Source organism: Pongo pygmaeus, chromosome 2 (genome assembly GCF_028885625.2).
Source record: "Pongo pygmaeus isolate AG05252 chromosome 2, NHGRI_mPonPyg2-v2.0_pri, whole genome shotgun sequence".
Lineage (NCBI taxonomy): Eukaryota > Metazoa > Chordata > Mammalia > Primates > Hominidae > Pongo > Pongo pygmaeus.
The window spans coordinates 204318754-204342398 of record NC_085930.1 but is presented as its reverse complement, the minus strand read 5'-3'; the positions used below and the strand labels follow the sequence as shown (position 1 = coordinate 204342398).

Below are 23645 nucleotides of genomic sequence, written 5' to 3'. Positions count from 1 at the left end.
CACACAGGCCTCGAGCACCCGCATCCAGGGACCACAGCCGCCAGGAGGGGCTGGACTCTCTCAGGAGATGTGTGCACCTGGGAATCCCCACTGAGGGGGCTTGCGAATGTGGGATCGAAGCGCTTAGATCTTGGCTTCCGGAGGTCTCCCTGGGTGTCCAGCTTTGTACAGGGTGTGGGGATGAGTCTGCCAACCGGACTCCCATGTCATCTTTGTGTCTGGACAGAACAAGGGGCGAGGAAGCCTGGTCGGGCCACTTTGGGCCTGCATGCGTGTGGGCAGGTGTCTGTTGGTCTTGGGCAAAGGGCGAGGTGACACTGAGGGCGTGAGGGAGGAGGCCCCAAGAGAGCAGGGAAGCGTGGAAGATGCCAGCTGGCCTGGGGACATGGATGTGGGTTTCAGCAGAGTGCAGACAGGCAGTGGGGCGTGGGGCCTCCGTGGGGCCTCGCTGGGCTGTGTCGGGTGCTTGCTTTCTTTTCTCCTTTGCCCCCTTCCAAGGTGTGTCCACAGCCAGCGTTTCTTTATGCTTTTCCCTCAGTCTGAGACCTAAGAACACGAGAGGCCAGTGCTGTAAATTTCATGTTTCGTGGCCTCCCCAGCAAGTCAGCCCGCCAGATTCCAGAGGAGGGGGAGGGGGAGGGGGGGAGGGGGAGAGGGAGGAGGAGGGGGAGGAGGAGGAGGAGAGGGAGGAGGAGGAGGAGAGGGAGGAGGAGGAGGAGAGGGAGGAGGAGGAGAGGGAGGAGGAGAGGGAGGAGGAGGAGGAGAGGGAGGAGGAGAGGGAGGAGGAGGAGGAGGAGGAGGAGAGGAAGGAGGAGGAGAGGGCGGGGGAGGGGGAGGGTGAGGGGGAGGGGGAGGGGGAGGAGGGGGAGGAGGAGGAGGAGGAGAGGGAGGAGGAGGAGGAGAGGGAGGAGGAGGAGGAGAGGGAGGAGGAGGAGGAGAGGGAGGAGGAGGAGGAGGAGGAGAGGAAGGAGGAGGAGAGGGAGAGGGAGGGGGAGGGGGACGGGGGAGGGGGAGGAGGAGGAGGAGGAGGAGCCGCCACTGTCCCCGAGGGGAGCAGCTCACACTCTCCCCTTGACTGCACCAGGCCTTGGGGGTATGGGGCCTCCACGGGCGTGGGCTGGGGGAAGATATAGGCTCCTAATTAGTTTGGATGTGCTTGAAGTCAGGGTACTTTTTCCCCAGTGGGCAGTTCTGCAGCCTGGACAGCTGTGGGGAGAAGGGCAGGGGGAGGATGGCCAGATAATTCCAGAAGAAAGGCTCCAGGAGTGGCAGCAGAACTGCTGTTATTTTCGGAGGAGTCTAATTACTTTCTCCAGGTAGTGGCTTGAAGTAGCATCTCATTTTAATGCCTACTTTGATCTGGTTGTTAAAAATTCCACTCTTTATGTTCATTCAAATCCCAGTTGGCTGTTCTGGGTAAGCCCAGGCCCCAGTGCCCTATCCGGAGAGAGCTGAGAAGTTGCAGGCCCTGCATGCAGGGAGCCTTGACTGCCTTGTCCCCGTGCTCTACCAGCTCCAGGCAGCCCCAGGCATACCTGTGTTGATACCTGAATAGAGTGCGCAGTGGGGAGAGACCGGGAGGGTAGCTCAGATGCTTTTCTGCTTTCACAGGGAGCACCCCAGGCACAGCAGAGATTCAGGAGAATTATCTGGAAGGCCTGGAGAAGCAACTCAAGCACAAGGGATCTCAGGAGGAGCCAGGGAGCACATTTCCAGTTTAAAGGGGAAAAAAGTCTGCCTGGAGAGTGGGCACAAATGGGAAGAGGGCGGAAGAGGAGCTCCAGGGCCACACGCAGCCTGGAAGGGCGAGGCTGGCTGTGTCCAGACGAGTGGGAAAGGCGGGTTTGCTGCAGGCCTCCTGGAGAGACGGTGGTGTGTCAACGGGCCACACGGGCCGTGCCTCCCGGCCCCCCTACTGCTCCCTGCAGCCTGCCCTGAGTTTGGAGAAGGTGCACCGAGGCAGGAGGAGGTGACCACAGTGCTGCCACCAAGGCGGCCTGGAGCCGGGAAGGTCTAGGAGGCCACTCTCTCTCCTTGTGGTACAGGTGGGAGGTATCGGGGAGGGGCCTGGCCAGTGTCATCATGCAAGTCAGTGATCATGATTAGAACAGCCACTGCCACTGACCTCATAGCCAGAATGCTCAAGACAGAAGCCAGGACCCCTTCATCACTTGCATGTATCCGTTCTCAGAGCTAGTCATGCACCTGCTAAGTATCTCCTAACCCTTCGCTTGTCTCCATCCTTGGCACTACCACCCTCCCCCCCATCACCAAAGCATCCTCCTGCCTGGTCTTGCTGCTTCCAGCCCTTCCTCCTCCGTGCCAGCGCCCACCCAGCCAGAGAGACCTTCCTCATACCTTGCTTCAAACCTTTTGTTCCCTTCAGCAGCAAGGTCAGCTTCCCTGACCTTCCTCACAGGGCCCATCCTAAACTGGCCCTGGCTCGTAGTCAGGCCTCTGACCCCACAGCCCCTGCCCCTAACCACTGTGCTTGTTGAATACAGCTGGATAGACTCCTCCCCTACAGTTCTGTGGTCTCTGCTGAAATACATTCACATGCATGGAGACAGGGAAACAGCCTCTGTTCCAGGAAAGCAGGGGTCGGGGAGCGGCCGAGATGCCAGACCTGGCCACCTTTGATAAGTTGTTTATTTTCTGAAGCAGACAGTTCCGATAAAGCCGTCGTAATGATGCTCCTTGATCCAACCTAGCACGATAGGAATCTGAGCTGGTCTGTCAGAAGGACAGATTGTTTTGTGGATTTTCTTCTCTTAAAAAAAAAAGAAAAAAAAATTTAAAAGCAAAGACAGTGCTGTAGAGTGCCGAGCTGTAAGGCTTTGAGGCACACAGTGCGGCCAGCTGTGTGGCAGGCTGGGGGCAAGCTGGATGTTTGGCAGTGCTGGAAACCAGGTCTGTTTTTGCCCAGGTGTGCTCTGTCTGTACAAATGGCCTTTAATGCAGCTGCCCCTGTGCACAGGCCCCAGGCAGTCCTTGAAAGAGGAGAGGCTTGAAAAGTCAAGTTTGGGTCTTCTGCAGCTCAGGCACCACCAAGTCATAGTGAGTGTTGGCCTCCGTAAGGCCTGACAGCACAGAGGACAGAGGTGAGTGGGGGCAGCTGCCTCAGGGGCTAGCCTTGGGGTGGGGGAGGAGTCTAGCCCAGCAAGCTTTTGAGGTACCTCTTTCCTGTGTTGGGCATGAGATGAGTGCTCAGAGCAGTGGTGCTATCACCACAGTCGAAGGACAGTGAGGCTAGTAGCGACCTGACAGTTTTGAACCAAACTCTGGGCCAGCCCCTGGTGGAATGGAGTGGTCTCGCCGCATCAGTCCTGAACTCTACTAGGATTGTCACCAGACACGGTTGTGGCTCACGGCTGCCCACCGTGTCCCGCAGGATGACTGGGCTCTTGGAGCTGTGAGGGAGCACAGGAGCTAAGCTCCTGCTCCTTTCTCTCTGACTGCACCACTGTGCTTCTTGAGTAGAACTGGGTGGACTCCCCCCTCCCACTGCCATCTCTGGTGAAATGCGCTGGCATGCTTAGACATGGGGATGGAGGCTACATTCTAGGGAACCAGGGATGGGAGAGTGGCAGAGATGCCAGACCTGGACGCCTTGGGTGAGTTGTATATTTTCGGAAGCAGCTTGGAGCCAGAGCAGCAGGGCCAGGGGTGGGGACCAGGACTGTGACACTGGTACCAAGTCACCATTCCCAAGACGTGTGGAGAGGTCAGAAGGGGCATTGAGCCAAAGGGCAAATCCAGATAATCTCTCTCCAAAGCCCATGCTCCTCTGAACTGTTCTCCAGGGACCTCACTCAGCCCCTTTTGTCCCCAACTTGAGCTTTCATATGGCAATCCTTTCTTTTCTTACTTGGCCTCGTGCAAGGAGAGGATTTAGGGTGCTGTAACTCCCATGGGGGCACTGTAACTAACTCCCATGGGGGCGCTGTAACCCCCATGGGGGCGCTGTAACTCCCATGGGGGCGCTGTAACTCCCATGGGGGTCGTTCTTTGCTTGGGAGAAGGTTACGTCCATGTGAAGACTCTGCGGCCTCTCAGATGAACCACACACTCTGGAGGTTTTTGGCGTTTCGAGGGTCTGGGAGTGGCTGCCTTGCTGGCCTCCCTTTCCTACCCTCAGCTTCTGCAACTGGCAGGAGCTGCTGTCTTGGGCACCATTAGAGAAGCTCCCCTGCCACGAGCCAAGGTGTACTGTCCCCAGCACGGAGAATGGTCCTACCATCAGAGTGGGCTCTCCAGGATGAGGGTGTCTGTGTGATTCACTGTGCTCTTCACATCCTGGACCCTGAAGCCTAATTGAATGAATGAATCCCTGGAGCTGGGTTTCTGGGGCCGATGGAGTCCTGTGATCGTGTAGCGGTGGGAGTTTTGCCGAGAACATCCTTGGGTGGTTAAACTCACTAAAATACAGCAAGTGAAGAACAGCAGGCTGCAAGGACTGACCTAAGTATTTTAGGGAAAGAATTGGACCTCTGAAAAGAGTACAGTTTACTTTGCTCAAAATCTGGGATGCATGAAATAAATTACCCTGAGGCTGCCATCTCGCTGGCGGGAAAGGCTGCAGGCGGTCTTGTGGTACCCTAGCGTTGGGTGGACTTTTTGTCCTAGCTGGGTGGCCTTGCCCAGGTGGCTTCCATGCTCCATTTTCCTGGGTGATCTCTATAGGTTTTTTTCAGCGATAAGATTTTGGGTCTAGGGCCAGGGCCCTGACTCGAATCGGGCTTCCTGCCTCTAAGTACCCCTGGGGAAGGGAGCACACTAGCTGATCCCTGCCATCTTCCCATCCTCACCCACAGCCTGCTCTGTGGTTGGAACTGGCCTGATGCAATTCAGACCTCATAGCCTGTTTTCTGCTTTTCTGCCTTACCAGCCGGACTTTCCCAGAGAACCAAAGCCCTCTAGGAATCCTTTCTCTGATGTTATTTCTCACTCCAGCTCTGAACTTGGTGAGAGCACAGGAGATGAGCTCCTTCTCCCCATAGGCTCTGAGTTAATGGAGCAAAAGGCAGAATGTATGACCATGAGCACCTCACTTTTTTTTTGTTTGAGACCGATTTTCACTCACCGTCACCCAGGCTGGAGTGCCGTGGTGCAATCTCGGCTTGCTGCAACCTCTGCCTCCTGGGTTCAAACCATTCTCCTGCCTCAGCACCTTGAGGAGCTGGGACTACAGGTGCGTGCCACCACGCCGGGATGATTTTTGTATTTTTAGTAGAGATGGAGTTTTGCCATGTTGGCTGGGCAGGTCTCAAACTCCTGACTGCAGGTGATCCGCTCTCCTCAGCCTCCCAAAGTGCTGGGATTAACAGCGTGAGCCACTGTGCCTGGCCAGGCGCAGAAACTCTTGGGCCTCCATTTCCTCGTCTGTAAAATGGAAATAATACTGACCGTAGGTAGTTGTTGTGAGGAATTGAGATAATGTACATATAGCTGGGTAATGATTCCTGTGAATGGGGAAAGGTGTTCTTCTCCTCCTCCTCCTCATTTTTCTGGGCATGGTGCTTGTCTAATAGGCTTGAACAAATATTTATTGCCAGCCTGGGTGTAGGGATGATCCTGACTTCTGAGGAGGAGGAGATGAGGAGAAGGACCTCTGGTGTCAGGAAAGCCTGAGGAGAGGCCCCAGGGATCATCTCAGCAGGGAGAGTGTTGACCAGAGGAAAAAAATCAAGCTTTTAAAGAATTAAAGTTCGTTTTATTCAGAAGTTTCCTGAGGACTCCAGCCTGGGAGAATTCTTTCGAGAGGTTCTGTCAGGCTGCCCCGAGACTGTTTCAGCTCACAGTTTACACACAGGTAGACAAGCTCGGTACATGCAGGGGGCTATCAAGGCTTATGTGCAAGGGTACATCTGGTTGGAGACTCCAGAAGTGACATCACTAACCCCTTCAGACGGGATCTTATGCATAGGAAAAGGCAAGGACTAGGGTCACGAATCTTTTAAGGAATATAGTGACTCAGGAAGAGGTGCTGGGGGCCGGGCGCTCTATCCTGTTTTGTCTTCACTTCATCCTCCAGAGCGCTGAACATTGTCACAGAGTCAGGGGCTTTGTGGAATTCGGCTGGCAAGCAGAAACGTGCAGACATGGCTTCTTAAGTTTGCAACTTTATCTCACGGGGTGAGCAGGGCTTCCTGGCTGGGGCCATGTCTGTGCCACATGTGACCTGGTACCTCACTGTTGCTCTTGGCAGGGGGGGTGCCCTGTGGCTGAGGGCAGGTTTGGGAGAGGTCCTTCTTTTTTTTTTGAGATGGAGTTTCACTCTGTTACCCAGTGATCTTGGCTCACTGCAACCTCCGCTCTCCGGGGTTCAAGCGATTGTCATGCCTCAGCTTCCCAAGTAGCTGGGATTACAGGCACGCACCATCACACCCGGCTAATTTTTGTGGAGTTGAGATGGAGTTTCGCCATGCTGGCCAGGATGGCTTCAAACTTCTGACCTCAAGTGATCCACCCGCCTCAGCCTCCCAAAGTGCTGGGATTACAGGCGTGAGCCACCGTGCCCAGCCGATATCCTTCTTCAGGGTTCCTCACTTTTTCTTCCTGCTGGACTCCCACGAGGTTCCGTGTGTTTATGCCGAAATGCCTGAGGGAAGGAAGTCCCAGGGACACAGGGAACTTTTCTGGCCCTGCCTATTTCTCCTTCCTGCTCTTGCGCAGCTGCTCAGACAGTAGCACCAGAGGGAGAGAGAAGATGGGCAGGTGTCAGCAGCCCTTCAGGAAGACCACCAGGGAGGGGGGCCGATGGGGGGGCAAACGCCGGGGACTCATCACCCCTATTTCCTGAAAACTGAATCTGCAGACACCCAAATAGAACAAACGTAAGGACTCTGCAAAAACAAATAAGTATAGTGGTTGCCTTACACACCCACCACCCTTGACATACACAGCACACTGCTGAGGTCCCATAATTGGAAACCACCCAGATGCCCCACACTGGATCCATCGTGAGGCTTTGTCAATACATAGAAGTGAGTTTTTGAAACAAAAGCAAGTAACAACAACAGCAAATCCATGTTGTATTCACGCACTTGGGACGCAGTTAAAGAGAGATCAGTCGTTGGAGTTCAGTGATCGCCCCCCGGAAGCTTCTAGTCCTGGCCTAGAACTGTAAGCTTTCAGGACTGACAAGAATCCTCTGGCTGATTCATCCGTTTAATAGGTTTAGGAAGCGAGCGCCCAGGAGGGGAAGTGATTTGCCCAGGCCCACCCTGCTGGTGGGTGCAGAGTCAGGTAGACCAGGTGCAGGGCCCACTGGCTGCTGTAGACGACGGGAAGCTGGTGTGTTTGGCATTGAGAATCTGCACTGCTGCTCGCTGAACTTGACATTGTGGCTTTCCTTATCTCATCTGAATGTATTGAGCATTTTACTTGCATTATCTCGTAACGTTTTCTCGGCAGCCCTATTTATATTTGGAAGCCTGCAGCACAGAGAGTTTGAGTGCCTTCTCCAGGGTAGATGCAAAGAAGCAGGGTTTAAGCCCCGGACTGGGACTGTCTGCCCCCAGAACCTATATTCTTAACCCGTATGTGCACTGGCACATTTTTTTCCAAGGCAGTGGAAATCTGATATATTGCTGCCTCCCGGCCTTCCCTCCACCCCAGACCGATGGAAGGTGGCAGAGCTGGGCCTCCCTCCTGGCACCTGTAAGCATTATTGTGCTGCTTCCAGGAAGCCTGTCCCCGGGCCCTGCTCAGCGCTGTGACAGAGGGAGAAGACGGGACAAGTATTAGCATAGAACCTGTGTATACTTTGCAAATTGCTATGCCACCTGTTGTATGGCCATTTTCAGGATAAAATAACTCAGTGGCTTTTATCTCTTTATAAAAATCATAAAAATGCTTTTTTTTTTTAGTGTGATTCTTGGACCAGCAGCATTAGTGATCCCTGGGAGCTTGTCAGAAATGCAGTGGCTGACAAGCTCCCAGGTGAGCCCAGGCACAGTGACATCTGAGAAGGGCTGCCCACCCCACCATGACAGGCTCTTGCAGGCGGGGCCTGGGCCTGGCCCATCACACTGTCGCTGTGCCAATTACTATTTTTGCTTTGGCCAAGATCCATGCCACAGATGTGTAGGACAGCGATCAGGGACAGCCAAAGGTGGGGGTCCCCTTAGATGGAATGGGAGGGCGCTCCACTTTTTCTGATCTTGAGAAGTAACACAGTTTGCAGCCGGGGCTCATACTGCCCAGCTCCTTCATGCCTGGGTGAGCCACGTCCATGGAGTCTCCGCCACCTCTGGCTCCTGGATTGGAACACCCCCTCCCATGAGGGTGAAGGGCGCTGGTGCGGGTTGATGGAGTCTAACTGGGAACACAAGGTTAAATTCCACACATACCCTCCCTACCGCCTTTCCCACACATGCCTGCACTCTGCTCGCTGTCCCGGAAAACACCCCACCATGTGTCCTGGCACTCTGTCCTGTGACCTCCAGCGCCATGAGGCTGTCGGGGACACTGAGCCGATTCTGAAGGTGACCCTCTGTGGTTTTGTCTTCACTCTGACAAACCCCCCCCCATATCCCCCACTCCCACTCCCTTAAATTCAGGGAAAGAGGAGGGTTGTGGAGCTGAGCTGGGGCCTGGCTGCCCAGCTGGGCCAGGTGCATATGGGTCCTCACCAGCTTTGGCTGCCAGCTCTGTGGTTTCCTGGTTGGGTCCTGGGGCTCCCACCAGAATTGAGCTGCTCCCTGTGACAAGTACCGGGGCTTGAACAGTACTGGGGCTGCTCCCTCTACAAGCCCCAGTACTGGAGGCTGGGTGCCTTCCAGGGCCAGCGCTAGGAGGGCGTTGTCCAGAGGGCTGTGGGCATCCCCGGGTCAGGTCACCATCTGGGCCCCTTCATTCCTAGTTTTTGTCACACTGAGCACCTCGTCACAGATGTGGATTCCTGGGCTTGGGGAGCCAACTTTTCTGCCTCGCCTTCTCTGTCTTCACTTCCGTCTAGTGAACTGGGCCCAAGGCACGTTCTCCTCCCGCCCCTGCCTTTCTGAATGATTGTGCCACTGCCTTCATCCAACATTCTCCTAAATTCCTGCCATCTAGCTTTAGAATCTCTTATGCCTTCCTTCATTAATCCATCCATTTGAAACTAACAGTTCTGAGGGCCCTTCTGTGAATCAAATGCCCACGCCAGGCCCTCAAGACATGAAGATGAGCGGGACACATCCCCTTATCAGTCCCAGAGTCACCTGACTCTGCCCACACCCTCACCCTTTATTTGCCTGTTATTCATTCCTGATTGTATTATGCAGAGCCCCTTGTAAACAAATTCTTTCTCAAACCCTTCTCGCACCCAGCCCCTCCTCCTCCTTAGATGACTTCATGTCTTCCTTTCCTGACCTCTCAGAACTGCTGCTGTCCTCGCTTCTGTCCCTCTCTGTTCCCAGCTGCATCCCGGGGTTCCCTCTTCCCAGACAGCTCTTCTGCCTGGCCTTGCCCTCCCTGACCTTGGGCAAGCGTTTTAGAGCTCTCTGCCTCAGCTTCCTCATCTAGAACATGGAAATCATAGTACTTACCTTGTTTGCTTCTTACAAACATCATACTGAATACATTTAAGAACTTAAAACAGGGCCTGGCACATAGTAAGTCCTCACTAAATATTAGCCATTATCATGATTCTCATTCCTCAAAGAAGCCACCCTGCCGTTGCCCCTGTATTTCTTCTCTTCAGTCTTTCTCTCACGGTTGCATTCCTTTCCCTTGGCACACAGAATACTCAGCTCTCCCTCTTTGTAAAATATCCTCCCCTCTGTCCTCTCTTTGCCTCTAGGTGCTGTCTGCCTCCCTGGCGTCTGTTCTCTGCTGTTCACACGCTCCCCAGGGCCAAGGGTCCGGCTTCCCGGTCTCCATCCCTCTCCTTCTCCAAGGTCACTGTCACCTCTTGCGGCACTTCCAAGTCCTTGCCCTCTACAGCTTTCCACGCTGCTGTGTTCTCACGTGCGGTGGTGTACGGGGGGCAGATGACACTGGGTAAGGGGCCAGGAGATGTAAGTTGAGGCTGCCAGTCTGGGGGCAGGGGTCAGAGCTTCCCAAGGGTCTGATGAGCAGGTTCTGTGCAGGGTAGGTCAGGACATTGCCGCCAGAGAGGGATCTCAGTTCCCGTCACTGGAGCAGAGTGCCTCTGGCGGCAAGGTTCACGGAGAGCCGAGTGGGTGGCTTAGGTGTGGTTTGAGGACACCGTATGGTCACGGTGAAGGGAAGGGCCATCAGCATTTGGAATTCTTGAGGGTGTCCCTAGGGATGGAGCAGAGAGGAAGGGGATCCCAGGTGGCGAGCAAGGAGCTGCCGGTCAGATGGCGCAGGGCTGCGATGGGAGGTGGGGAGGACAGCTCTGGAAGTGTGGGGGGCCGTGTGCAGCCCTGGGGACTGGGGAGAGTGGCAGCAGGATGCGTCTCTACTTTGTGGAGGGGGTACTGAGGTACTGTCTGGGTATCATTCTGTCCAGATCCAGGTGTTTGAGTGAAAGGCAGAGAACGGGCAGTTGATATCAGTAGGAGGCTTGGAGGGCATCACTGGGGAGAAGGCCCAGCTTGGATGGGGACGAGGAAGAGGGGGAGGTAGGCTGGAGGGAACTTGGTGGGACACATCTCGTGCCCAGAGGGCTAGGGCACGAGAGGCTGGAGGAGGCACAGTGGGCCTGCAGAACTAGCTGGAAGGCCTGTGCGGCTCAGTGGCTCTGCAGGAGTTCCCACGGCAGAAAAGGCCCCCATGGCCTGACTCGCTGCCGGCCTTTCGGCTGTCAGTGTGAGGGACAGGTGGCCGGGGTCCTCCAATGCCCTGCATCTTCCTGGCTCCTCTTCTTCCACCCCCTAAATGTCAGAACTCTCTGGAATTCTGTACCACCTGCTTGGTGCTCTCTGCTTATGGCCGGTACCTCCAGCCACCTGGCTGGGCTCCTCCACATTGCTGTTCTCTGGGCACCTGTTCGGGACTCAACATGGAATTCCCTTTTCCTCCTCCCCAAACCCACTCCTCCCAGCTCTGCCATGGCTGTTCCTGGCTCCACGCTCTGAGTAGGGATCCAGGCTTAAAACCCCTCCAGTGCCTCTTCCCCCTCATCTCTGTCCCTTGCCCCTCCCAGGGCCGAGGCTCCGGGGCTGTGTGTGACTGAGTGAGGGTGAGTTCCCCAGTCCCCGCCCATCTGTTTTTACAGCTCCAGGGCTGCAGGTGTTGGGGGAAGGCCACGTGACTAAGATGCCCAGGCAGGCTGGGCACGGGGAGCGGAGGGCCAGGAGAAGCCTTCGAGAAGGGCATGGCACATCCTGAGGATATGGGGCAGCAGCCTCGGGGTCCTGGTGGTGCTGTGCCATGTGGAGGCCTCAGGCCTGCCAGCTGCCCTTCTGCAGGGCTCTGGAGAAACGGACGCCTGCAGGTGGCTGAAGGGCTGCCCTGCACCAGGTCAGAGGCCTGGCCGTCAGGGCTGTTCACCCCCTACGATGTCCAGCCCCAGACCAAGCTTTACAAGGCCCCACAGAGATGGGCTGGTCATAGCTGGTACAGCTTTGGGAACGAGACCGACACTATGGGTCACCTTTATCATTCCAGACTCCAGGAGGCTGGCTGGGTGGACGAGGGCTGATCGCTGAGGAGCCGCCACACCCTAAGCCTGGGCAGGGAGGAGCGTTTGCAGCACCAGCCCTGCAGAGGCTGAGCACCCACAGGGACAGTCAGGGCTGCTCCTCAGGGCACGCTGCTGGGCATGGTCAGTGCACTGATCTGCACGGAGTCCCAGCCCAGCTCAGTGGGGGGATCTTCCCCATCCCATCCATGTTATTGCCGCGCTCCCTCTTCACCTTGTGACTGCCCCCGTCGGCAAATTCACGTGGAGGATCTTCTCTTCCCCTTAGCCCAGTTTCTGGAGGGCAGGGAGGTTCTACTTGCTTCCCCACCTGTGGGGTCCAGTAGGTGCTCCTCTCAACATTTGGGTGACCGCTGATTGCTTTCTTCTCTCAGCTCAGTGTATTCTCGGGTGTCCCTGCGTGTCTCAGAGCAGGAGACGTTGCAAGGGGGAGCTTTTGGACATCTCTCTGCTGGGGTCCCCGTGCCGCCCCCTACGTCATCTCCCATCCCTCTGCTTTTCCCTTCCCCAGCCACTGACACCTGCCTCTCCCTGGACAGAGGCTGCCCCGCCCACTGTGGGTCATTCTCTCTCCACCCACTGAGAGCGGCAGGGGCTGGGGGTTTGCTGAGGGCAGTTCTGGGCCCCACAGGTGTCCTCTGAGTCCCTGGACGGTAAGAACAAGGTACCAGTGAGCTGTGGTGTTTTTCTCCATCTTCATTGCTGGAGAGTGCTGTGGGTTGAAGTGTGTCCCCCAGAATTCCTCTGCAGAAGTCCTAGCCCCCAGTACTTCTGAGTGTCACCTTTTGTGGGAATGGGGTTGTTGCAGATGTAAAGAGTTGAGATGAGGTTCTGCTTGGGTAGGGCAGGCCCCGATCCTTATGGCTGGCATCTCGATAGAAAGGGGCAATGTGGACACAGAGGCACATGCACGCAGGGAGAACGCCATGTGAATATGAAGGCAGAGAGCGAGGTGATGCCTCTCCTAGGATCCCAGCCTGCCAGCAAGCCACCAGAAGCGAGGGGAGCGCCTGGAACGGACCCTCCCTCCCAGCCCAGACAGAGCACTGTGATCTTCCGGCCCACGGAACCGAGAGGCAGCACCTTCTGCCGTCGAAGCCGCCCCATTGGTGGTGCTTTGCGACGGCAGCCCTAGCGAACTAACAGAGCCCAGTGGTCTTTAGGTAAAAATGAGGCCCGCTGTGCAGGCTGTAACAGGGGCAACTCTCCAGAATGCTTGGCTCGTCTACTAGCCACGCCGGTGCCCTGTCACGACTGTCCCTCCTCCCGCCGAAGGCCCCTGCGTGACATAATTCAAAACAACTCAGACTCTGGGAACACGCGCGGTCGAGTTCCAATGCCTGTGCCGCAGTCGGCCCCGTGACCCCGTGCAGGCTTCTTCCTCTCCTGGAACGGAGAGGGCGGGTAACACTGTCCTGATTAAAGCTGTGCGTATCCGCTCAGCAGATGTCGCCTCCTTTCTCACTTCCCCAAGCCCCTAGACCTTCCTCCAGGCCCTCTCCCTTCCCTGAACCCCTGTTCTCTCAGGCTCTGTAGGTGGTGCAGAGATGCCAGCAGTTGCAAAGCAGGGCACTGGCAGCCTCCAGCCTGCAGAGAGAGGCTCCAGGAGGCGGAGGCCATGGTGCTGGTTCTTTCTGGAGGGGAGGGGCTGTGGCTCGCATTGGGGGGAGGGCCTATAGGGGAAGCCCTCTGCGGTGTGCCTCCCCACAGGGTCTCTGTGGGTCTCGGTGCCCCAGCAGTCCTCTCCTCTCCTGCCAGGCAGCCTGGTTTCAGCACTAAGCACTGACCCCAGTGCCCGCTCAGCCTGTGAAGCAGCAGCCCTACCTTGCCCCCTGCTTGCCTTTTCCAAGTTCTGGGGATTTTCTGGTTTGGAAACTCAGTTGCTGGCCTTCAAAGAGGGCTGGGGTTTGAAAACAAGCACGTTTCTCAGGAGGTCCCACAGACAAGGGCGAGCATGTGCCTGCCACTTGCTTAATGTCCCTCCTGTTGCCCCAGGCAAGTTCTGCCAGCCATTCGGGCACCCAGCTCTCCAAGTGCTAGTGTGGTGAACTTGGAGGAGGTGGGCCCTGCCGGAGGGGAAAGCACAGCCTCTGCGCCTCCTGGCAGGCTGGCTTTGTCTGAGCGCTGCTGCCTCGCCTCACCACAGGGCTTGTTTTCGGCAGGTGAGAGGCAGCAGTTCCCTTTTCTGGGCAGAGGCATTGGTGGAAAAGCATAAATGATTTGCCTGGAAATGTGGAGTTGCTCTTTCAGCAGTGTGACCCTGGGCAGGCCAGTTTTTGGGCCTCAGCTTCCTCATCTGCACAATGGGTACATGAACCAGGAGTCCCTCAGAGTCTTCAGGCTCTGGTAGACTGTGGCTCTATGAGGAGCCTCTCTTGGTCCTACTGTGAATGGCCTGTGTGACGTTGGGAACACTTCTTTTTTTTTTTTTTTTTGAGACGGAGTTTTGCTCTTGTTGCCCAGGCTGGAGTGCAGTGGCGCAATCTCAACTCACTGCAACCTCTGCCTCCCGGGTTCAAACAATTCTCCTGCCTCAGCCTCCCGAGTAGCTGGGATTACAGGCGCACGCCACCATGCCCAGCTAATTTTTGTATTTTTAGTAGAGACGGGGTTTTGTCATGTTGGCTAGGCTGGTCTCGAACTCCTGACCTCAGGTGATCCGCCCACCTCGGCCTCCCAAAGTGCTGGGATTACAGGCGTGAGCCACCGCTCCCGGCCTGGGAACACTTCTTACCCTTTCTGTCCAGTAGAGCTGGAGACCTCAGCCTGCTTTAGGTCTTGTTATCAAGAGATCCTAATAAGGGTCAGTTGTGAGCTGGCAGTAAGGACTGCTCTAGGTACACGGGTACTTAGAGCTCCGTGGTGGCCCTACAACTCCAGGATGTCCATGTCTTCTCCAGTTTGATATCACAGGGCAGTGGTTCCCCTAAAGGACTGAAGAGCTCGAGCCTGCCCCACAGAACTTCAGCCTCAGCTCCAGGTAGGACCAAGATGCAGGGTCATGGGTCTGAAATTAGCCGGCACTACCCAGCCAGGGCGCAGGGTGTCCGGAGAGCCTCTGGGCCTGGGTGGACTTGAAATGTCCCTGGATCACCCCAGAGGACCTGGCTGGTGTGGCTGAAGTGCTGGGCAGCTGCTGAGTGTCGCTTTTCCCTCCTGGACTCTCATCTTGGATGACTGGAAAACAAGGTCCCTTCCACGTCAAACAAGAGCTCACTGGGCCTGGCACACATGCATGGGTATAAGGGAAATCACCTTTCCCGGTTCCAGGCCTCGCTGACTGCACAGCCTCCGGGCCGGGTGCTTCCTCCGGGAGGAGGCCCAGATGCTGGCCCTTCAGTGACTGCTTTCAAGGCTGAAGGACGCCCCAGAGGTACGCCTTGCGAGGCTGCGTGCTGAATCTAAGACCTCAAATGGAGCCTTCTTTGCCTAACTGCTACAGCCTGAACTTAGCCTGAGTCAGCACAGGCTTCTAGAACATTCCTGCAGAGTCTTGTGCAGACAGCCTGGGCTCAGCATTTTCCCATCCTCGCTTCGTCCCTCTTGGAGGTGGTGGTGGTGAACTCGACCTGAGGAGCTGAGAAAGGGGCAGGAGAAAAAAAATCACGAAGAGTCAGAGGCAAAAGGGCCTGTGGTTTGGAGTGGTGGGAGGAAGAGGCGGGAGGGCTGATGGCCACGTGTGTCCTTTACTGGGGAGGACGAGGCTTAGCTTCTCCAGCCCAGCTCTCTCGAGACCCCTTAGCAGAGCGGCCTTGGTTGTGATCATCAGGGAAAGACTTGAAGCGAGGAAGTAACTGTGCTTTTCCAAAGGACTTCAGATGCCCTTTTCCATAACGATGGGTTTTCTTCATGAAAACTAGTTGACTAGCTTTTAATAGCCTTTTTTATGATTATTAAGTTATATTCAATGTTAAAAATTTAGAAAATACATTTATGACTGGAAGAATGTTCTTAAAGGTTCTTAATTTTTATTTTCCCAAAGGGCCTCCTTGACTTCTGAAAAGACCCAATATTTACCAGGGACTGTCTGCGTGGGGGCTTGTTTTCCAGTTGAAATTATTTCTAAAGGGGTGAAAAAGGCTTATCCCCTCTGCCATGGGCCTCCAGGTGACTACGGAAGACAGGAACAAGACTCTCCACAGGCTGGACGGTTAGACAATCAGACCAATCCAGACAGTGCAAAGTGGCTGGGTTGTGGGCGTGGGGGGTTAGTCAGAGAAACTTCTGGATGCTCCAGGACTCAGAACCAAATACCTGCATTTATACAAAGGTTTCCTGCAGCCTCTGCACATGCCATGGGCGGTGCCCCTGAATGTACATCGTCAGCCCCAGGCTCCTGTGAAGAAGGGCAGGGGTCTGGGACACTCACTGCCCTGCCTCAAAGAGGCCTCAGGTCTGAGCCCCAAGTTCCTAATGTGCCAGCGGTGCCTGCATCACCCGATCACCCTGTCCCCTGGCCTCGGCCTGTGCCACCCAAATTCAGAAATAAGATTGAAATCCAAGCGCACCTCCTTGGAACCCTAGCCCGTGGAATCTGAGGCAGTCAGATCAAAGGGACCTCAGAGATCAGAAGCCCTGCCTGCGACAAACTGAGGACCTCTGTTCCCTTTCTGCAAAAATGCAGGCAGTAATGTCCCTGGGCTGCCAGGGAGAGGGAGCCGAGTTGGAGAGTGTGAGAGGGCTTCGTGGCCCACGCTGTGCTGTTGCGTTGGGGGGATTGGCGGTACTGCCTGTTTAGGTTATTTTGCCATGGGATAGAAGTTCCTCGCATGAGCTCCAATACTGTCCACACCCCGTATCACGAGAACCAGCGGACACAGAGGCCAGAGAAAGCCGCCATTGCCCTAGGTGACTGCTCTGTCTTTCTGGGTTCATTTGGGGATAGTAGGGACGCCTTGAACAAGGGCCCCCTGAACATTGCTTTGAGTGGGGACAGTCATTGTTCCTTTTCAGGCTGTGTTTCTGCTCCAGCACACACATGGGGCAGCTTGTACGCCCAATTTCCTGTCCCTCCTTTCCTTCTCAGGCTGATGCCCCGACCAGTCCTTTCTGGCTATCATCAAATACCTCTTCATCCTGATTGAGTGGTGGTGCTGAGCATTGTCCCCAAAGAGCCACTTGTGCTGTGGCCTTCTCCTGGAGGCATATTCTGTCCTCTTCTCTCTGCCCCCTGAGCCCAGCGAGCTCAGTGCTGGCTCGCTGTTTGCTCCTTCTTGCTGCAGACACAGAAGATTTGGGAGCGTTCCTGCTGAGGTTGGTAAGGATACCTGGGGCTGAGGGCGGCCTCTTTGCTCCCCACTTGCTAGGGAGTAGAAGCCGTTTAAAAAGACATCTGAGCAGCCTCTCTGGGTTCCTGCTCCTCACTCAACCCCACAGTAGATCTGGCGGGGAGGTTGAGGGCTCAGTGAATCTGCAGGTGCAGCAGCGGCAGCATCATGTCCTCAGTATCCTGCCCCCTGCTTCTACCCGGTGTCAGCAGCTGCACGGTCCACCCCACGCCTGCCTTTCCATCGTTCCTCATCAGCCCTGTGATCAGCCTGTGGCCCTGCTGTGCTGGTGCCCTGTGAGGTGCTGTGGACACAAGAGACTGCATGGGCCACACCCCCAGCTGGGTGACTCCTCTCCCTCCTGGGTCCTCTGGACAGTAAAGATGGACGCGTGGGCTCCATGGAGCATGAGGTGGTCCAGGACCTCGGCGGGCACAGGTCCTGCCTCCCTGCCTCTCGTGCCCGCCCTCCCTCCCTCCCTTTGGGTCTCTGCTCCCACCCCTCGAAGGGTAAATCAAGCTCCTTGGTGGTAAAGCACCCGCTGCCCCTAGTCAGAGGGTCCCTCCTCTCTGATGTCGTGGTGCCCTGGTCCGCCTGGTAGAATTTTAGCTGCTTTATAACCTGGTCCTGAAATGAACCACTGGGAAGAAATAGGGTAAAATGAACACACAGCTGCCACATTGCATCCCAACCCTGTTTGACCCCATCGCTGCAGACTTTTGTGGCAAGACGACAGCATCTCAGTTTGCTTGAGAAGCTTATTTTTGCCAAGGCTGTTATCACCAGGCAGACACCAGAGCTCGGTTCCACTCACAGGCCAGTCACAGCAAAACACAAGCAGTGAACCTGTGGATTCCCTTGTAAGAATGTCCAAAGGGAATGCTTCCCCCTCGCCAAGATCAGACTCTCGGCAGTCTCTGTGATACGTGAGACCTTGAGGAAGGTTCCTCCGTTCCCAGAAGCGGAGCAATGTGCTGGTGCTGAGAAGTGGCCCCTCAGGGCCACCCTGGGCAGGGTCTCCGGTTTTATTCCCCTGTGCCTTCTGCTTCATCATGCAGAGCCTATCCTGGGCTTGAGTGGGGAAGTCTCTCTGTGGGGGACCGGTGGGGCAGCATCTCCAGGCCGGGAGGCAGAGTTGGTTCTGCCATGATGCATCCTCCCCGTGAGGACCCACTCCCACGCCTGTCCCTGCCACAATGGGCCTCCTGATGGTCCTCCTTCCTCAGGTCACCAGCACAATTGCTGTGGCCCCTTCTCTGTGGGTGTGGGCTTGGACGCCTCTCCCCTGTGCCTGCAGCACACACAAGGCTTTGCTATTAAAGAGGTTGGAGGACAGTGCAGTGCTTTAACCCTGGCACTCACAGGGAGGTGTCTAGGTCTTTCTTCTCTACTCCAGATGGAAGCATTTGGGTAGAGGACCTAGAAGACGCTAACACTCCCTGAACTGTGAACCTAGATTGGTTTCTAAATCTGCTGAGAGAAAAATGGAACTTGAAGTGACGTACCTTCTAAAGTAGCATCATCCTACTTGGCTCTTCCACAGCTGTCTTTCACCCTAACCCATGATGTGCCCTGGGCTGTCGCGGGCTCCCAGCCCCTACCCAGCCCTTCTGAAGTGCCAGGCTTGGGGCTCAAAGAATGAGCCTTGTTTTAAAGCAGAAAACAGTTCTGTTCCAGTCAGGGTTCAGCTGCCTGCGTCTTGACTAGATCTCTGTTCAGGATTGTGTCTCCTGCTTCTCTCTCCCTTCTCCTTTTCAAGATCACAGGTGAAGACAAGGGGGTGGAAAGTTCTACCTAGATTGCTATCTTAAGAATGTGGACTTTGGAGCCAGATTGTCTGGGTTTAGTCCCTACGTCTGCTGCTTACTAGGTGTGTGACTTTGGGCAAATACCTTGACCTCTCTGTGCGTCCATTTTCTTGGCTGTGAAATGATGTATCATCTCAGAGCACCCATCCCCTGGGGTTGTGTGGGGAGTAAGTAAGCCGGTCTAGTATGGCGCCTGGTAGATCCTCAGTCAATATCAATGTTGGCTGTGGTGAGGACATAGCAGAGGATGGTTGAAAGAATCTGAGGCTTGGGGTCCAGAGCCCTGGGTTCAGGTCCCACCTCTGCCACTTGCTGGTGTAATGATGTGGATTCTGCACCCCAGAATGTCACAGTGTTTGCATGCAGGCCGGCTGTGAAGACCCAGGGCAGCAGGCCGGCAGGCTGGTTCCCCTGCACACCGGACTAACTCTGTCCTTTCTCTCCACAGGCACACGTTCTGGCAGTTCCGCCATGAGAACCCCCAGACCAGGGTTGGGGGCCCGCCCCCCGAGGGGCTGCCGGGCTTCAACAGCGGGGTGATGTTGCTGAACCTGGAGGCCATGCGCCAGTCCCCGCTCTACAGCCGCCTGCTGGAGCCGGCGCAGGTGCAGCAGCTGGCCGACAAGTACCACTTCCGCGGCCACCTCGGGGACCAGGACTTCTTCACCATGATCGGCATGGAGCACCCCAAGCTCTTCCATGTGCTGGACTGTACCTGGAACCGGCAGCTGTGCACCTGGTGGAGGGACCATGGCTACAGTGATGTCTTTGAGGCCTATTTCCGGTGTGAGGGCCACGTCAAGATCTACCACGGGAACTGCAACACTCCCATCCCAGAGGACTAGGCGCACCCCTGCCTTGCCCCCGGGGCCTCCAGATCTGGGGGAAGGACAGGGCTCCGTGGGACAGACCCAGGGGCAGTGTCTGACCCGCTAGAGAGACACCGCAGGGACGTCCTGTGATTAAGGTGCTGAGACCTCCTGCCGGGCAGGTCACTGTGCTGAGGCCACCCGCCGAGGGCTGGCCTGTGCACTGCTGGTGCTTGGGACCTTATTCCTCCAGGGAGCAGGTGACACGAAGGACACACATGGGCATCTTCCAGTGGGCTGAGAAGCAAGCACTTGAAGAGAAGGAAGGGGAGAAAGGGTCCCCCTTGCTGTCTGCCTCTGAGGAATGGAAATCCTTTAGACCCGGCCTTTTTTGGACCAATATAAATTTAACTTAAATTGACAGGCTTCCATTTTTCGAGAAAGTACAAACGGTACTGCTTTAGCACCCATCGAGCCCCAAACGGGTAAGGTAAGCCAAGGTTTTAATGACCAGCCCAGTATCTAAGTGTCCAAACGAATGCCAGCCCACTGCATACTCACCCTGGGATGCTGCGTGCTCATTCTCCTGAGGCTCGCATCATTTGGTGTAGGTTTCAGGATCGCCTTTTTGAGGAAGGACTTCAGGACCAACTGGGGCCTGCATAAGAAAACTTATCTCATTATTAGAGCACTCACAGCTTGTATCTCCCAGCTACATCCCAGAACCCCATTGTCCTTTATTCAACCAAACCAGCTCCAGGTGACTGGACTCTACTCAGAAAGCAAAAGCATCATCAAAGAACAGAGACTGGCCACCACAAGGACATGCAGGAGAACTGTCTGGACCAGGAAGACTCATTCCAAAAGGAGCCCAGGTCGGGCGCAGCGGTCAAGCCTGTAATCCCAACACTTTGGGAGACCAAGGTGGGAGGATCGATTGAGCCTCGGAGGTCGAGATCAGCCTGGGAAACACAGTGAGGCCCCCATCGCTACAAAACATTTTAAAAAGTAGCCAGGTGTGGTGGCTTGTGCTTGTTGGCCTGGCTACTTGGGAGGCTGAAGTGGGAGGGTGGCTTGAGTCCAGGAGTTGACTGCACCGAGTTGTGATCACACCACTGCACTCCAGCCTGGACGACAGAGTGAGACGTCCATCTCAAAAAAAAAAAAAAAAAAACCCAAAAAGGAATGCCGCAGTTCCCAAGTGTGACCATGTGGGCTTAGAAGACATGTCACTCGTGGGCTAGTAAGCATTCTAGTTTCTTTGTTTAAAAAATCCCCTTATCATACCACATGAGACCATAGACCTTAGCAGAAATTAAAGCGTCGTTTCTTTTGATGATGGGGCCTCCTGTACAAAGGCTGTAGACGTGAAAGCCTGAGGGGTCCATTTGTATCATCTAGCTGAGGTCGTTGGAGAAATGCTGTGGAATTTTCATCTTGTTTTGTTTCAATTTCATTTATGTTTTTCTATCTTTTTCCCATGAGTGAAGATAGCTAATAAATAATCTTTGAGAACATGGTGATTCATGTTGTTTTTCTCTGATCACAGTTTTCAGCTGCATGAAGGCTCTGAATCAAGTGTGTACTCAGTGCCATTCGACTCCCCCACCTCCTGTGATGAAGGTGAGTGCTTACAGGAGATCCTAAGGACCAAGGAGAGGGCACATCTGAGAGGGTATCAGAGAGGGCAGTATTGGCATGTTTGGTTCAAAGCAAGGAATCATTTCATTCTAGGTATTGGCAGGTCCACCTGCACTGGGGAGCAAAAGCATCCCCATTTCTTCTCATCCCTCTTACCCCAGACTTCCCAGTTACATCCTGCCCTGAAGAGGTGGAGCAGATTTCTCTCCCAGCCCTCTGCTGTGACAGAATTGGTCTGTTCTCTCACCTACTTGATTTCCTATTTATAGGTAACAATTCTTGAATGCCTGCTGTGCACCAGCCATTGTATTGGGGGATTTATTACGCTATTGATAATATTTATGAAAACTTCATGAAGGGCATTATGTCTAAAGTTGATTGTAAGAAAATGTGAGAGATGTGGACAGAGTCATATACTATATGTTTATCACAACATTTTTTATAGTAGAAGAAAATTAGAAGCAACTTAAAATGTGGAAGAGGGGCCAGGTGCGGTGGCTCACACATGTAATCCCAGCACTTTTGGAGGCTGAGGCCAGCAGATCTCTTGAGCCCAGGAGTTCAAGACCAGCCTGGGCAACATGGTAAGACCCAGTCTCTACAAATATACAAAAATTAGCTGGGCATGGTGGTGCATGCCCAGCTATTCAGGAGGCTGAGCTGGGAGGATCACTTGAACCCAGGAGGCAGAGGCTGCAGTGAGCTGAGATCATGCCACTACACTCCAGCCTGGGCGACCGGGCAAGACTCCGTCTTTAAAAAAAAAGAAAAAAAAAAAGTGAAATAGGGAAGTAGATGAATAATGTATGCTTCATCCATATAACAGAATACTTTAGGCATTATTTGAAGTATATGTAATGCCTCAGGAAATGCTTATAATGTGCTACTAAAGAATGCAAAATGTAAGATCATATGTTTAATACGATCCTAATTTTATTTTTAAAATTACATATATGTGTATGTATATCAATGTACACACATATATATGCGTGTATAGATATATACCTATACACACATATGTATAAAAAGAGCGTCTATTCTGCTATATTTCAACTTCTAAAAACATAAGTGTTTCAAACACATTAAAAAAACAATTATTTCAATGGGAAAAAAGTGAGTTAAAGGCTAAAGAATTTTAGACTCACAATAATAAAGGTATTTTTCCTGCAATCATTTCCATAATTAAAATGTGTCTATAGCTATGTGTGTATTTTGTTGTTGCAAGAAAAAAACAATAAGCTGGTAGGTCAAAATGGGCAATGGCCAAACAACATCCCTCATTTGCTTTTGAGTTCACCTCTCAGGAGCTTCCCCTCTGTCACCAGTGGCCTCAACCTTCCAACCCCACAGTGCACAGCAGACTATCACTGCACAGGCACCCCAGCCTGCCCACAGATCACACCCCAGCCCGCCCACAGATCACACCCCAGCCCACCCACAGATCACACCCCAGCCTGCCCAGCCCGCTGACAGATCACACCCCAGCCTGCCCACAGATCACACCCTGGCCCACCCACAGATCACACCCCAGCCCGCCCACAGATCACACCCTGGCCCACCCACAGATCACACCCCAGCCTGCCAACCCGCCGACAGATCACTGCACAGGCACCCCAGCCCGCCCGCAGACCACACCCCGGCCCGCCGACAGATCACACCCCAGCCTGCCGACAGATCACAGGCACCCCGGCCTGCCAACAGATCACATCCCAGCCCGCCCACAGATCACACCCCAGCCCGTCGACAGATCACTCCACAGGCACCCTGGCCCGCTGACAGATCACACCCCAGCCTACCGACAGTTCACACCCCAGCCCGCCAACAGATCACTGCACAGGCATCCCAGCCTGCCCGCAGATCACACCCCGGCCCGCCCACAGATCACACCCCAGCCTGCCGACAGATCACTCCACAGGCACCCCGGCCCACCCACAGATCACTCCACAGGCACCCCGGCCCGCTGACAGATCACACCCCCGCCCGCCGACAGATCACTCCACAGGCACCCTGGCCCGCTGACAGATCACACCCCGGCCCACTGACAGTTCACACCCCAGATCACTGCACAGGCACCCCAGCCTGCCCACAGATCACTGCACAGGCACCCCAGCCTGCCCGCAGATCACACCCCGGCCCGCCCACAGATCACACCCCAGCCTGCCGACAGATCACTCCACAGGCACCCCGGCCCACCCACAGATCACTCCACAGGCACCCCGGCCCGCTGACAGATCACACCCCCGCCCGCCGACAGATCACTCCACAGGCACCCTGGCCCGCTGACAGATCACACCCCGGCCCACTGACAGTTCACACCCCAGATCACTGCACAGGCACCCCAGCCTGCCCACAGATCACTGCACAGGCACCCCAGCCTGCCCGCAGATCACACCCCAGCCCCCCCACAGATCACACCCCAGCCTGCCGACAGATCACTCCACAGGCACCCTGGCCCACCCACAGATCACACCACAGGTGCCCCGCCTGCCCACAGATCACACCCCAGCCCGTCAACAGATCACAC

The 23645-nt window shown here is 55.0% G+C and overlaps 1 protein-coding gene across 2 annotated transcripts in view; it reads left to right on the top strand.

Annotated features, from left to right (window-relative positions):
- Nucleotides 1-20997, top strand: part of XXYLT1 (xyloside xylosyltransferase 1) — a 196792-nt gene extending 175795 nt beyond the window's left edge. For both annotated transcript variants that reach the window (XM_054482823.2, XM_054482825.2), the window contains exon 4: nt 19120-20997. In XM_054482823.2, the coding sequence (XP_054338798.1) occupies nt 19120-19516 (397 nt within the window). In that variant the 3' untranslated portion in view covers nt 19517-20997. The remainder of the gene's footprint in view (nt 1-19119) is intronic.
- The last annotated feature ends 2648 nt before the right edge of the window (nt 20998-23645 follow it).